The sequence below is a fragment of the Chiloscyllium plagiosum genome, chromosome 25 (genome assembly GCF_004010195.1).
Source record: "Chiloscyllium plagiosum isolate BGI_BamShark_2017 chromosome 25, ASM401019v2, whole genome shotgun sequence".
NCBI lineage: Eukaryota > Metazoa > Chordata > Chondrichthyes > Orectolobiformes > Hemiscylliidae > Chiloscyllium > Chiloscyllium plagiosum.
The window spans coordinates 35,682,577-35,699,499 of NC_057734.1; the positions used below are offsets into that span (position 1 = coordinate 35,682,577).

The following is a 16,923-nucleotide window of genomic DNA, read 5'->3' on the forward strand; positions in this document are numbered from 1 at the left end:
AATTTCTCGGTCGTGCTTCTGCAGCGCGGCCGAGAGCGACTCCCAACGATTTCTGGATTTGACGATAAAAGCATCGATCTTCGAGTCAAGCTTGGAAAGCATTTCTGCAAGGCTTGCTACTGTTGGTCAGTCCCCCGGGGCGGCTGTGGACGCCTCTGCTGCAGCTGGAGAGGGTGGGGGAGGGGTTCCTGCTTGCTGAGAGCTGCGGGCTCCCTTCCCTTTAGTCATTTTAACTAAGGATTAAGTTGTTTAAGTGTAATATTACACAACTAATTGAGTTACTAAACTATTATAAATGATTTATAAATGATTTGGTGAGCTTGGTAGGGGGTAGGTGACCCACTGTGCCCAAGTCTTGGGAGGAGCACTATAGACTCAGTCTTACTGGGTCGCCGCCATCTTGGATCCCCCCACCATGCCATGGTTAACATTTCAGTCATTAATCCTGAATGACTGCATTCTTACCTTGATGAGTAGCAACTACACTGTATCTACAGGTCAGTACCAGTATCACTACTTGCTGATATATAGTCATACACTTTATATCTTGCACCTGAATTTTCCTCTATGTTATGACTGTTGTTTGGCAAAAAATACTTAAAAATACTTTTCCCTAGTTATGCAATGAAGTGACTTGAACTCGTATACCAACTGAAAACCTCTGTGCCAAATTCATTTAAGCCAGGCAATCCTGGAGAGTATTACTGTCCACACGCTCCCACATATTACAGTTTCAACATATTGCCGACACTTCAATTTCTCCTTTTTATTTATTTATTGATGGCTATTAATGTAGTTACAAATATAATGCAAGTTCTTGAGCTCTAATTTATACATAATAAATGGCTGTAACTTGATTTGCGATTCATTTGTACCTTGTCTATTTATTACCTTCTTTATTTTGTTTTCTCAATTCCTATTTATTACTTGTGTGCACCAAACAATAAACACTTGTTGTTAACAGAGATATTCGTGCCTCCAGTCGTGTTAGGGGTGTATTGAATCCTTCAACATCCTTTTCAGTGGGTATTAATGTCTCCAGTATTGTGACAGGACATATTGATATCACCTTTAGCATTGGTACTATCTCATTTACTTTAAAGCCTTCCACTGAAATCAGCAGTGCCAGCAGCACGTTTGTTTGCCTTGTTTTCTTTCCAATGCAAGTCTATTTTGCCAAATAAAAAAAATCTAGCATTGTCCTCCTGTGAGCTTCAACATACATAGAACATCCAACCTTTTATAATTATTATAATGCTATTTTAAAATAAATTTTCCCCCACCTGAGCACTCGTGATATTTTCTATTTTGAGAGCTTTATCATTGTTTCCTTTTGTTGACAATGACATCATGATGCTGTAACAGTCCCCATATTTCAATTGACAAATGATATCTGTCTCACATTTCATCAATAGGAACACAGCAGCAGGAATAGGCCATTCAACCCATCTGGCTCACTGTACTATTAAATATAATTGTGGATGATCAAACACTTCAATGCCTACTAACGACACTTTCCCCATAACCCTTAATGCCATTGGTAATCAGAAATGTATTATTCTGTACTTTAATATTACTCAAAGTTTGTGCTTCCAAAGCTCTGAGGGTAGAGAATATCCACAGTCTAATTCTATCTGTATTTTAGTTGATCAGCTGTTACATCAAACACCTATTAAATCATTAGGAACAGTGTATCACTTTGTTGTTCTCGCTGATATAAATCATACAGTGCAACTGTCATTTTTGGAAAAGAAATTATTTAAGCAGGTTTATTTTTAGAATTATTAAAACTGTTTACAACTTTTAACACTAAGAAAATACCCACAAGAGATTTTCAGGCTTTATTTCTAGTTTCCACTAGCTGTAGCTCAAAAATAATATAGTGAACCTATGAAATACCCATTTAAAGTCTGGAAACGAGTTTCTCCTAAATCATTAATTGGTTCCAGCACAAGAGGCCATTTGGATTTTTATAAATGAGTCACTCTTTGTAAGAACAGCTCAGTTAATCCCACTTCTTTGTCCTTTCTCTGAAGTTCTGCAATTTGATTTCTCTTCAGTTACTTAGCCAATATTCGTTTGAAAATCACAATTAAATCTACCTCCACCACACACTCAGACAGCAGATTTCATACCATAACTATTCACTATCATTCACCTTAAATTGATGTCTCTGATTCTAGATCCTGCCTACAAAAGGAAATGTTATCTTGAAGTATGATGTCATGATTTTAAATGCCTCTATCGAATCTTATCTTAGTCTTCCATTCTCAAAGGAGAATAGTCCCAACTATGTTAGGCATAATGTCAGCACACCTAAAAATGAGGTGTCAACTTGGTGAAGCCACAAAACAGGACTACTTGCATGCCAAACAGCATAAGCAGCAAGTGATAGAGCCAAGTGATTCTATGAGCAATTGAATGTATCTAAGCTGTGCAGTGCTGCATATCTCGTCATAAATGGTGGTAGAGAATTAAACAACACAATAGAAGAGGAGGAGGCTCCATAAATATGGCCAACCTTAATAATGGGGGAGCCCATTATCAGTGCAAAAGCTAAGGCTGAAGCATTTGCAATAACCTTTGACCAGAAGTGCTCGACCTCCTTCAGAGGCTCCCAGAATCATAGATTCTTGTATTCAACTAATTCAGTTCACTCCATGTGACACAGTTGGAGATACTGTATGCTGTGAGGGCTAAGGGTACTAACAAATTCAAAAAGTAGTACTGAAGACCTGTGCATTAGACCTTGCCATGCATGTAGCCAAGCCATTCCAGTACAGCCACAGTCCTGGCGTCTCGCTGAATGATTGGAAATTTGCCCAGATATGTCCTGAATACAAAAAGCATGATAAACCCAACCCAATAAATTGCCTGCTTATTACTGTCAATCATCAGTAAAGTGTGGAAAGTGTCATCAACAGTGCTGTTAAGCAGCACTTGCTTAGAAATAACCAGCTCACTGACAGTCACTTCAGGTTCTACAAAGGCCACTCTGTTCCTGACCCCATTACGGCCTTGGTCCAAACATGAACAAAAGAGCTGAAATCTGGAGGTTAGGTGAGAGAAATTATTAGGGAGGAAATTCTTTTGCCAGATTGTTCCCAACAAAATTGTTGGGAGTTGAGATGTTGAGTATTAGCAAGCTTTATTGCATGGCTATGGGGAGTACAGCTTTCTTCAGAGAAGTCCAAAGTAGTTTGTTGAAATACAGAGTGCCACAGGTTATATAGTATATCATAAGCACACTGTCCATTAGTTACGCAACCAGGGGGCAGTCATAAGGTTACATAAGGGCAATGGTCAGTTCGTGTAGCTGATACATACATATCACAAGTCTGTTTCTCAAATCTGCCTAAATGAATGCTATCTTCTACTGCAGGTTCACATAAGGCAGGAACAGATAATTAGTACAATAAACAATTCATCATTTATGAAAGCAGATCTAGTCTAGGGGCCGGGGGAGGTGAGAGTGAGCTCACAACTACAAGGTCATTTCTTACAAAAACAAGTTCCTCAGCTTATTGGAAAAGCATTGTCAGCAGTCTAAGTTTTGCTGCGAGGATAGCTTTGTGACAAAATGGCTTCCACACAAATTTGTGGCAAATTTTCTTCCACAGAAACTAACCCATCAACCCTTGGCACCCTGGATAAATGCAGCTCTAAAATCATGCAAGAAGCTTAATACCATATAGGGCAAAGCAGTGTGCTTTATTGACACTATGTCCACAATCATTTTCTGTACCACCAACACTCAAAGTCTCCTGAGTGATCTCCTCTCAAACCCACAATTACTAATATCTATGAGGACATAGGTAGCAGATACATGGAACCACCACTGTATCCAAATTCCCCTGAAAGCCACGCACCATCTGACTTGGAAATATATCCCTAATTCTTCAATATCTGGGTCAAAATCCTGGAACTCCTTCCCTGGAGATATTGGGGGTGTATCAACATCAATTGGACTGCAGCCGTTCAATAAGGCAGTTCACCACCAACTTCTCAAGCATAATTACAGATTGACAATAAATGTCAACCCAGCTAACACATTCCATGAGTGACTCAAATAAATATTTAGCCCCAGATCCCTCTGCCCCTGCATCCTCTTTGGGGAATTGTATATCCTGTATTTTATATTGCATCTTCTTGATCTCTCACGTAAAATATATCACTTCATACTTCTATTTTTAAATTTTAATTGTCATATGGTCCATTGTTCCACCAGTTTGTCTGTGTCCTATTGAGGTTTATCATTATTCTCTTCACAGGTCACAATATTTTCAAATTTGGTGTCATTCACATGCAGTATTTTGTGAAACTGGAGGTTTTAGTGTAAAGACATTATAATTAAGCTTTTACTTTACCTGAACACTCATTCAGTTTTTATGTGATACCTATTAGCTTTTCAATGATAATTGGTTCTGTTAAACTTAAGAGACTTCCTGACATAAATCATGTGCAGATCCCGTTCACCACAGTCTGGCTTGCCTAATTTTTTAACCTCAAAATGTTTATTTGGCTAACATGCAGTTGTATCAAAGCTGCTTTCTAACTAGTTGAAGCATGGAGCACATAAAGCAGATTTATCTAATGGTTTTTTTGAAGGAGGTAATTTAAATGAGGGAGATTAAATAATGGTGTGTTTTATTCATGAAGCACATGTATGATTGGTTAAAATACAAAAATTATGAATTCTTTGTGATAGTACTGTGCTTAATCAACATTTGAATCTACAACCTAACAAGTTCCTAAGATAGTTTTATCCTAAGACATTTGACGCTTATAAATGGTTTATACATGGGGCTACTGGCTACGGAACATCAGAACTGTGTAATGCAAGTGAATGTTGGCACAGATTCACCACGTTGTGGTAAAAGTAGTGTCTTAAGTAAGTTGTCATTCAAATAACATGAATTATAGCTTTAACATATTACTTTGTATATGCATGTGTATCAAAACAATAGTTCAATAAAGAGGTTTCTTAGTGTAACGTGGATTTGATACACTTTTCTAAGTGCCATATATACATGAATAATTGATATTATCATACAGAGCAAGTAAAATGATTGTCTTGTTTGGTCAGCATTGGGAGAGAGAAGTGGGCTCTGCTACTTAAAGCATTTTTCTCATATCAATCATCTACACTGAGATGCATAATGTTTTTATGTTTCACATTATGATTATAACTGAATCTAATGCTGAAGCTCTTATGGGATTTGTAAGTTAGTCATATCTCTTCATGAATAACTTTTATTCTTGCTCTGTTTGTTCAGCACTTTCCAGAATGAGTTCTAATTGTTCTAAGGTTATCTTCATGTTAGCTTTTGTCTGCCAGTTACCCATAATTTTCATGTTGCAACCATTTCTTTCACATTTGGTTGTGAAAAGCTATTGTTTACATATAAAAAAGCAGAACAGTAACAAGGATCAAGCAGAGGTTTTGTATAGTTTGGTACAGGTTTAGTCGGTAGCCGTGAACATACAAGTAGTGATGTTAGCATTAAGGGATGTGATGGAAAGATAGCAGCCACAAAAGAAAAAGTGCCTGCTGGTCACCAAAGGCAACATGTAGATGCAGAAGAGCAGGAAACCCGAGGTGGATTATTGCAGGAGGAATGGGAGTAATAAGGAGGAATAAAGGTAATTGGTTGTGATACGTTGATTGCTTTCAGGCAAGACAGTGTACCATCACACAAGGGGAGTCAATAGACTGACAGAACCAATCAGCAGTGTAGGGGTGGGATTAGGAGTGACAAAAACAGCTGAACAATAATCTCAATCTTAGAGATAATGAAATGCAACAGCTTTTCACTTCACTTTGGTTATCAAACTGGAGGGATGCAGCAAGGCGTTTGACAAAGTAGACTGTTAAGGAGAAAAGGATCCTGAATTAACAAAGAGAATTAAAATTGAAGTCTTGAAGACCATCCAAACTATGGAATGTCCCTGTAGACTCAGTAAGTTACCTGCTTAGCATGTTAATGGCTGGACAAGGAATTGCAGTTTGTAAATCTATCAAAACTTTCTCTCATAGCAGCAAGAAGTACATTGCTCAAACCTGGGGCAACTTAAAAACTCTCGCAACGAAAGAAAATCTGTGGGATATCCGGAGAGCAGAAGAAATGATTCTGCCCAAAACTAGGAAATACTTGGAGAGGTCCACACACATTCCTTGACCACTCTCAAAACCAAAAATACTTTTAAACCTACATTTAAAGAATAAGTCCCCATTTCACCAAGATTCAAACATTAAGTTAATTCCATTGCTCAATGCTAATCTTTTCTTTCCTTTCCTGTATCTTGAATCATCTGGCAAGATGTTCCTGCCCTAATATGAAGAACTATATAGATTTATAGAAGTTTCAATGTGTTTATAATGACTGTAACCTATAAATCACTGTTCTCTGTCATATGTATTATATAGCGCAGCAAACTATAAAATTGAATCAAATATCTTTCAGAACAAATCATGTGTGTTTAATAGTCAAACAAAAAGGTGTTCAAAAATTTTTTTACTAATAACTCCTGAATTCAATCGTGCATTTATTTCACGTATTCTGGCTCAATTTGTGGCCAGTTTTGAGCTACAGATTCCCATCCATTAGAACCTGATTTCAAATGACCTGAATCTTTCACTTGGAATCTCTCTCAGCAATCAAGTTAAAAGATCTTTATCCCATCTGTCTTGTATCTGGATTGTATTTGATTCAGGCCCTCAGAGGTGATGCTTTCCCTACACTCCTGGTTACTTTATTTAAACAAATTTCCCAAGTGGCATTACACTATTGATTAATAATGCATGCTGTAGATTCTAAAATGCCAGTACAGATTATTTTCCTGATAAAATTCCTGTAGCAGTTACTTTACTAGCAACCAGACAGCGACTATCTCTCTACTTTTGAAGTATGGTTATGTCTAAGTACAATGTTCAGTTTTGTGTATTTCTAAAATACTTATCCAACATTGTCCATGAAAACTGATTATGGGCAGTAATCCTACTGCACTACAGGCCTGTAAAGCCTCAAGCCAGATATTAAAACTCATTCTGGAACCTTGAATCTTATCCATAGAAAGTGCAGAAATGTATAATAAATCATTCTTAGGCCCTCAACGGATAGCTTTTTTCATAAATATTTTAAACTATTTCTCTCACACAAGTAGTGACTTTTTTAACTGCTTTCATATGTAGTAACATGCCATATACTCGGGAGGAATTATGATCATGGTTAATCGTATTTTTCATCTGAAATGTGTTGCAGAATTTTGTTCTAAAAAGTTGTACAATGCTGCTAACTTAATGAGGAATACACATGATTTTCTTGACTCCTTAGCATAAATTTTAAATTTACAGTAACTGTTGATGGAAGAAAACAAGTAGATATAGTTAACAAAACAGTTTATTCTTACTGTATTAACATTTATAAATCTTTTACTTGTTTCTTAACCTAATCCCCTCACCTCCACATTCATTCTATCATATATAATCTACAGGATAGGGTGACCATATGAGGCTGTCTGTAGCTGCAATCAGTGCAGCTCTTTGGTTTACTTATCATAATATATACTATTGAACCACTTTACTAATGCCTCTTAGATCAATACCCTGTGTTTTCAATTTTATTAATACATTAACAGCGAGAGATAGTGTTACTAACACCTTGAAAGCTACAGTATCCTATTTCCAATAATCTGCTCTTCGATTTCAACTATAAATTCCACATGTCTGTGCATTTCATACATGTGCCAACAACTATAGCTCACATGATGTTGAGGAAGGAGCATTAATGTTTGAATAAATTTCAGATTCTTAATCTAAAATCCCAATAATCTGCTGTTAATTACTATTAAAATCATGTAAGAATATTGGTTGGGATGGGAAAAGTAAGCAACCAGAAAGCAGTATTCTATTTCATTATACTGTACTTTCTTGGAGGGACTGCAGAATAGCTCAGGAAAGAATAAGGTAAGTACTGTTTGTTTTCTACAGCAAAGGACAGATTAGTCCATAGTCAATATAACAATATGGCCAAATGCTATTAGGAGATGAACAAGGCATGAGGCCCCCAGGTAGTTTTTGGTGCAGTTATATAATATTACACCAGCAAAGCAAAAAAAAATTCATTACTGGACTACCAGGATATTTGTGCACAAACAGGTTTGTTTTCAACCCCAGCTTCTGAGAAGTTAATTTTTTATTATAACTAATGTAACTCGTTGTGAACAAAGTATATAAAAACTAAGTATGTTGACCAAAACGACTTAATTAATAAATACTCTTCTCTGTATGAACTGTATCATGCATACTGGGATGATCCTGTTTAAGATCACTAATTTAAATTTCCAGGCTAAACTAACTGTAGCTGGGTTAGGCGAATCTCTACTCAGCAACTTTGACCGAGATAGAGGAAGAATAGTCTAATTTCAACTCTTCAGCTTTACCCAATGTTTTCTAACAGTCTAACAGAATCAACTTCACTAAGTAATGCCCATCACCTTATGGAGAGAATAATCTGACATTCGCTGTCTAGACTGTCAGAAATTGACTGAAGAAAAATAAAGATGTGTGACACGTGTCTTGTTATATGTCAAGGAATATGTACTTTCAAAAATCAAAAGAACAAAGCTCTATTATGATTTTTTTATCAAATAATTTTTCCAGTTTTCAATAATTCTCAATTTAAGATCTGATTACAGAGCTTCTCCCTGTATAAACAATAATATTGACATATCTTCAATACAGAAAAACACTGGAGAACCTTCAGTCCATCTGCAGATTCTAAAATTCCATTTCTTGAAATATGGAATTGAAGTGACTACTGGCAAAACTGTAATATAATGATTAACACTGTAAAACTATATATTACTTTATCATCTAAAGCATCTAAGTCCGTATGTGTTACTATTTGCATCTACATTTCATCCACACGTTTACCATCTCAAAATGTAACTTTTTCAATATAACTGAAACAATTTAACCAGAACTCCATTGTTCAAATCTTAATGATATGAGATTTTGCTGCACCAAAGTGGATTTCATTGCCCAATGCATTAACGTAAAAATAAAGGGAAATATTTAGAAATATTCGACAGGTCAGGCACCATCTTTGGAGGGAAAAACAGAATTATCAGGTTAGATTTTGGCCGCCAAAACATGAGGCTCAGGAGAGGAAAATTCTTGACTCATTTGTCCTGCCGGTGACTTTGGGTGTGTTTTTGTATCCCAATGTACTTGTTTCTGATTTGCCTACCCCACTATTCCCCATATTTTCCATGCCAATTCGTGTCCCCCATGCCACATCTTACACTCCATTCCAACTCATGCAGTCACCCACCCCATGGCCTCTGATACTGTCAACATCAATTCATGGCCCTTACCCACTTGCTGGACTTTTAAACACTCAATGTCACCTCCATAGGCATTCCCCTAATATCAACCATTAGCAGACCTCAGCAACCATGTGGAAATGAAAAATAAACTTCTAACTATATAGGCTCTCACTCCTATAGGCTTGATAGTGAAAAAAATCATAGTTGTAAAATCCTTTCAAAGCTTTTAAATGTACTTCAATACTTAACATTTTATTGAAAGAAACGGCTCTACTTCAAGGTCAGCTAATCGTTTCAAAGCCTCTTAGGTTGTTAAGTTTACATTGGCACTGTTAATTCAGGACTCCAACCATGGCAGGAGAAGGGCCTGGAAAAGCAAAAGTAGGGTCTGTTTGAAATCAGCGTTGAAATGGTCGTACTGATTTAAGGGCGACTGTGTGAATCTGTCCCCTTTTCTTGCTGTCAAAAAAATTAAATGTATCAGAAATGGGGTCAGGATGTCTACATCTGTGTAGACCTTTTAAATCTTCAATGAGGCTTCCCAGCTCCACCACAAAATTGCCCAGCATTTAAGGTTGATGATGTTCCATCAGAGATGTGTTAGATTTTAAACAAGTACAGAGGCAGGGAAAGTGGTGGACTCTAGAAAGAACAAGAAAGAAGGTCTGTGATAGGATGGAAAACAATAAATATGAAATAACAAAAGCAAATGACCGTACAAAACTAAAAGCAATGGTAATGAACAAAGTGAAAGGAATCAAAAGATACGTCTATTAAGAGGTGTAAGTGGTAATAGCAGAATTGTTAGCAACAGGTGATGTCTGGAAAATGGAATAGAGATGTGTCAAATAGCAAGCAAAACGTTTACAAATTCTAAGTTAAATGGATCAGTGATACACAGATGAGGTTATGGACTACATCCACAATTTCTTCACCATAATTGTGAATTGAAAAAATCGTTAGTACAATGAGGAAGTCGAGAATAATATAAAGCATTCTCCATCATGAAAGTATAACTGGAATTTTAAAAATTGTAGCAAGTAGGTGAATATTAGAACACCTAATTCTAAATGTATTTTTATCCATACCCAAATTCATGAATTCTTGTGACACATTTCAGATTTATAATTTGGATGAACAGTACTAATGATCTATTATTTCAAAACTTTTGTCCTCATTTCTAAATTTTTTTCTCTACCCTATCTGTGCTGTCTCTGCTAGCTTTGTAGCTCAGCCAGCACCATCGTGCCCATATGTTTTCAGTTATTTATGGTAATGCTTTCAGCTGCCATGAAAAATGTCAGGTGGATAAGGTATCAGTTGTGTTCCCAGATTCATGTGCCTTCCTGCACCTTTTCTAAACATTTATTAACACTTGCCACTTTGTTCACACCTCCTTTACCTTTCGCCCTATGTTTGGTCAGTTTAGGATATAGTATCATAAGCACTATATAAGTGACAGTTGCTGTAACATTTTGAAAATAAGTAATTACTGTTTAAGTAATTGTGCAGGATATACTAACGTTATAAATGTTATTCTTTAAACTTAAATTCCTCCTTATTCATTAGCCAATTCATTTAAAATTGGTTAATAATATAATGGTAGAGGGAAACCCAAAAGATACAATAATTTAGAACGGTCCTTCACATTGTAATTTCAGTGCCTAGGTAAAAGTTAAAATAGGGATCAGCAATAAATTCTAGCTTAGTAATCTGTACCCTATCCCAACCAAAGCAAATGCAACAAGCAGAATCCACAAAAACCCCAAATTTATGTTTTGCAAGACACCGAGGTTGCTGATTGTTACCATTTGTGACATGTAATAATGTTAGTGTTAGTGCAGGTTACAAAATGGTTTCATCCTGAAACACTGGAGGTGAAAGTTTCTGCCCTTAACCATTTAACATTTTACCACCACTTGCTTACAGAATTTTTAGCAGCTTGTTTAGTCATTAGCAAATGATTTACTATAATTTAAATAGTTGCATATAAATTAGATCTATAAATTATCTGTTGAATTATAATGGACTGATCTAAAAATAGTTTAAAAATCCATTCTGTGAGAGATACTGTTCAACAAAGGTTAAGATATTTATGTATCAATGAAGAATGAATCCTTACATTAAATGAACACCCAGAATATTTACTTCCAGAGTTTCAACACTTTTACAATATATTCAGTATTGAGACCTCAATATCAAAATATTCCAACCCTGAGGCTATAAAGTTATGCATCCTCTAAAGTGATGCTTTGATTACATCTAAAATTAATGGTTTGTCTTAGAAATATATTGATTTTAATCAGATGTATTTTGACCTTTTTTTGTAAAATATCACAATAATTATGCATAATCTCTTCTCTGTATTCTGCCATCAGCTCCTGATAGTGTTACGCATTATTCCAAACTGGAATATTGAAAATTGAATTACTCACTTAGTGGTTTCTTGCAGTCAGTCCATTACTGTTTCAAAAGCCGTGCTGTGCTCCTGGGAACATTACTTAACTCTTTTTGATGACCTTTTTAAAATTTTGACGAGTTGACCAAGTACAGCAATATTCAATACATTAGGTAACAAAGAAAATAATCAATTAACTGAGTCTGTAATGGATTCATAGGGCTAATCCAGTGACCTGTGTAAAATGACATAAATGTCATGAGAAAATAAATGCTAAATATAAATTCAAAGAAATTACACTTCAAACTTTAATATTTTTCTTTCAGCTGACTTTACTAAGGATTAATAATTTACATTATGATCCATTTTTCAAAGCTAATATGAGGTTTTTGTTTGTTTATGGAAATTCTGGAAATTTCCAAGTCATCCAATATCAACATAGTACTTGCATTAAATATATTCATTCAATACAGTTGTTTACTAACATGAGTTAAACATGACGCTGTACTTCTCACCCTCTTGTGGCAATAAAATGTCATTCAAAGTAACTCTTGACTGCTCATCTCACTCAAATTGCAATAAGTACAAATATAATATAATATTGCATATACACACATGTCAAAATAAAGTTATTTGCATTTAATATATTTGTTTTGATTGCTCAGTATCTACTTTATCAATCTAGAATTTTTATTATATTCTAGATCCAAGTTTATTGTCTACAGACAGCTCAACCAATAGCAACACTGGGAAACTCTGCAGGAGACTTCACCTGTGTGAACCTAAAGGATAGTCCTCCTTTTCTAGCTGTTACTGGAAACAAAGACAGGAGGTATGTAGACAATGTTTATATCAAGCCTGGATGTTCTTTCATGATTGCTAATATGTCCTCCTCTCCTTTAATATCTCTGATTAATTTTGCATCAACATTTTAATCAAATTGCTTGATGAGGTTTTATCAAACCATATAAATGTTGTTAACTTAGCAATCATTAAGATCTTCTTGAATATTGTATTAGTTTCTAAACATCATTCTATGACCGAGCGAACCATTGAATATTTACAAACTCTGTGAGTAACTCTCATCAATTTCTAGGTTTCTTTCATAATTAGTATGGATACCTACTAAAATTAAAGAAATCAGGAACTCTCCTGATTTAGCACTGTTAATGACTTTAGCATATTTCTTCCAATGTGAGTTGACAAATGCTACAAGTACCTGTTTAATTTGCAAACTGACATCTTGTTTCACTCTCAAATCCATGACTGTGTTGATCAAAGTTCCTGGAAAGGCATTTAATGTACTTGTACTGTTACACTTACAGAAACCTTACTTCATGGCATATCAAAGTAGGAGGAACAAAACGCCACCAGTCTGGAATTTGTAATTTTGTTCTAGTTCAGAGGTAGCCATTATAACTTCTAGTATAAATCAGAACATTGTCTGGACTCCAGTATGACAGCTGAAGGGTCAAAGTATTGCTGAAAATATTGACTTTATCATGTTCCAGTATCTCCCTATGTTTGGCAACACTTTCTTCCTTTGTTTTCTCCCTTCACCTGAGCCTTCAATGCTTGCTTTAAATAGGTTATATTGTACTGTTTTGCACAAAGGTGATGCGTTTATGTTCAAAGATAAAGGCACACTGTCAAGCACACATGTACCCTTTCACTGACTTATACTCCGTCACACTCATGCTCCCTCGCTCGTGCTCTCTCTCTCTCTCGCGCTCTCTCTCACACACACGCACACACACACACAGAGCGTGCGCGCGCACACGTGTAATTGCAGATACATTCTCTTTTGTTCAAAAAGCACATGATCTGCAGGCAGTCAATCCAAATCATATTTTGGAAATAGAACCAGTCTGACTCAAGATTGGGATACAGACAGACTCTAACCTCAACATTTAATGCATTGCCTGAGCTGAGATGTCTCCTTTTTTTTATAAAATCTTGACATACCTTGAGAATGTGACTCACGCGCACACTCTACCAAGCATGCACATGCACATGTACTCCCACATACACACTCACATGCATACTCTCACACTCTCTCCCTCACATGCGCAGACACACACATATAAGTCTATGGGTGAATTTGCATTTGCAGATGCATTTTATTTTTGCTGAAAAAGGACACAATTTGCAGGCAGTCAATCCATGTAACATTTTATAAATTCCTGCTTTGGAAATAGAACCAGTCTGACTCAAGTTTGGGATTCAGACAGAGTCTATCCTCAACATTTAATGCATTGCCTGAGCTGAGATGTTACTTTTTTAAAATAAAACCTTGAGTTATCTCGAGAATATGACTTAAAAGAAGTTCTGGGATTTACATATTGATGATCTGAAAACTGCAACCCATTCTAAAAGATGGAAGACTCAACAGCAATCTAGGTTTGTTCAAAATATCGTTTTAATTGCATGACTCTGAGATCTTTTGCTATAAATTCTGTGTCTTATGATCTTGCTCCACAGCTACCTGATGAAGGAGCAGCGCTCCAAAATCTAGTACTTCCAAATAAACCTGTTGAACTATAGCCTGGTGTTGTATGATTTTATAACTTTGTCCACCTCAGACCAACACTGTCATCTCCACATCTTGTTCAAAGATAGGCAGATTGGATTGTTAAATGCAACACAAGTTAACAAATATCCTTGTGTTCAAAATTTAAAGCACATCCCCCTCAGCCAAAAGTGCAAATAAAGAAATTATTTACCTAGTTAACATTAATGGTGTTGTGCATTTTAGGCTGCACTGTTGTGATTGTTAGAGGAATTATTGGTGTAGTTTGCACTAAACTCCTTGTGTCAGCTTAATCATGCTGAAGAACCACATCACATTTCTATATCCCATTCATTAAACCAGCCTGAAATAGGACTGCTGACAGATGCATTATCATTTTAAAAACATCTTATAGTATTCTTACTGTGATACCTCCCACACCTGCTCTCTCTACCTAACCACGCTGCCACTTGTTAGCCTGGAAGACACTACCATATCAGTGAGATACTGTCTTTTGTGTCATTGTCCTATGTGTAATTAATGGTTTGTACCAACTGTGATAAGCCTGTCGATTTATCTGGCTCAAGTTGAAATAATAGTTACAAGAAAGTGAAATCTTGTCTGGCAATTTCTTGATCAATAACTTTGATTATTTTAGTTTACGGATCCTCAAAGTCATGAGAAGTCTCTCCTCGTATTAAGAAATGTGTTGGAGTACTTCACTAGACAGAAAAAATTAAGCCCCCAGGCACAAGCAGAACCACAGAAGGATCAACAAAAAGATAGAGCAAAAACAACAAAATACTTTCAAGAAGAAAGTAGGAAGAGAAGTAGCAAGATGGGGAAATTTGGGAGGGTGGCTCACAAAGTGGGGTATTAATGCTTAATTCCATTTGTGGTGGCAGTGGAGGAACTGGGAAAGCAATAGCTAAAATGATCAGATTTGTTCTATCTGCCACTTAAGCATCAGCAGGCTCCGAGTGTCAGAATTATCATCTTGTATTGGCTGACTTGTTTCTGAATTCAAAAAATATTTTCACTTCCTATTATCATTTCTTTAAAACCTATTTTGACCAATCTTTTGGTAATCTCACTTAATGTCTCTCCATTTGTTACTCATTGTCGTGCTTTGTTTTAAATTGGTTTTTTGAAAATCATTGCAAATTCTATTACATTCAACATGCTATACAAATATGTTGTTGTAAAAGAAGAGGGTGTTTCCTGCAGTTGCAGAAAGGAATGGGAAAAGAGTGCCTCAATTATTGCTATCTGAATAAATTGACTGCAGCATAAGAACATTAAAAATTGGAGTAGGAGGTGGTCATTTGGCCCTTCAAACCTACCCCATCATTGAGTAAGGTCATGGCTGATCTATCTGATGCCTCAAACCTTGTGTGCCAGTTCCTCATAGTCCTCAAATTCTTGGTATTTCAAAAATCTATCTGCCTCCTCCTTAACTATGTTCAGTGATCCAGCTTTCACAACTATCTGGGATAGGGAATTCCAGGCATTCCTCAGGGAGATGAAACTCCTTCGCATTTCAGTTTTCAGCAAATATTTTCTTATTCTGCAGTTATCTTCCCTCGTTCAAGATTCCTCCATAAGTGGAAACATTTTCTCAATGTCCATCTTGTCAGTGCCCATCAGGATCTTTATTATGTTTCAATAAGATCCCTTCTCAATCTTCCAAATCTGGACTAACAGAGGCTGAGGACTAACATTATAGAGGTTTATAAATTCATAATTCAATCTTGAGCCAGACTTGTTCTATTCCAAAGAAAGAATTTATAAAATGGTATATGCATTGACCGCCAGCATGTTGTATGCTTTTTCAGCAAAAATAGAATGTATCTGCAAATGCAAATTCACCCCATAGACACGTACGTGTATGTGAGTACATGTGAGAGAGTGTGTGCATGCGGAGTGTGATGGAATATAAGCCTGTGAGAGGGTGTGTGCATGAGTGAGAGTGTGGTGGGGGTATGTATGTGTGTCTGAGAGAGAGCATGTGTATGAGACAGGGTCTGTGTGCATGTGTGAATATGTAAAAGTGGGCATGTATGCGTGAGAGTGTATAGTGTAGTGGCGTCACCTGCAGTGTGACATGAACACAAGGTCCCAGTTGAGGCCATCTTCATGGCTACTGAACTTGCCTTGATACGCCCCCCCACACTCTCACCGACATTCCACACCCTCTCACAGGCTTATACTCCTTCACACTCATGCACACACTCTACCAAGCACGCACACATTCTCTCACACGCACTCACATGCACACACACTGTCTCCCTCATATGCACACATGCACACATAAGTCTATGGGGTGAATTTGCATTTGCAGAATTGTATTTGCAGATACATTGTATCTTTTATCAAAATGCACACAATCTGCAGGCAGTCAATCCATATAACATTTTATAAATTCCTACTTTGGAAATAGAATCAGTCTGACTCAAGATTGGGATACAGACGGACTCTAACCTTACACCTTTAATACATTGTCTGAACTGAGATGTCACTTTTCTTTAATAAAACCTTGAGTTACCTTGAGAATGTGACTTAACAGAAGTTCTAGGATTTACATTTTAATGAACTGAAACCTGCAACACATTCTAAAATATGAAAGACAGCAATCTAGATTTGTTTAATATATCGTTTTAATTGCATGACATTGTGATCTTTTGCT

General features: G+C 36.4%; 1 protein-coding gene across 1 annotated transcript in view; it reads left to right on the forward strand.

Moving 5' to 3' along the window:
* Positions 1 to 16,923, forward strand: part of fbxw8 (F-box and WD repeat domain containing 8) — a 167,073-nt gene that overhangs the window by 120,643 nt on the left and 29,507 nt on the right. Inside the window, exon 8 of the mRNA XM_043715860.1 lies at positions 12,433 to 12,560. Within this exon, the coding sequence (XP_043571795.1) occupies positions 12,433 to 12,560 (128 nt within the window). The remainder of the gene's footprint in view (positions 1 to 12,432; positions 12,561 to 16,923) is intronic.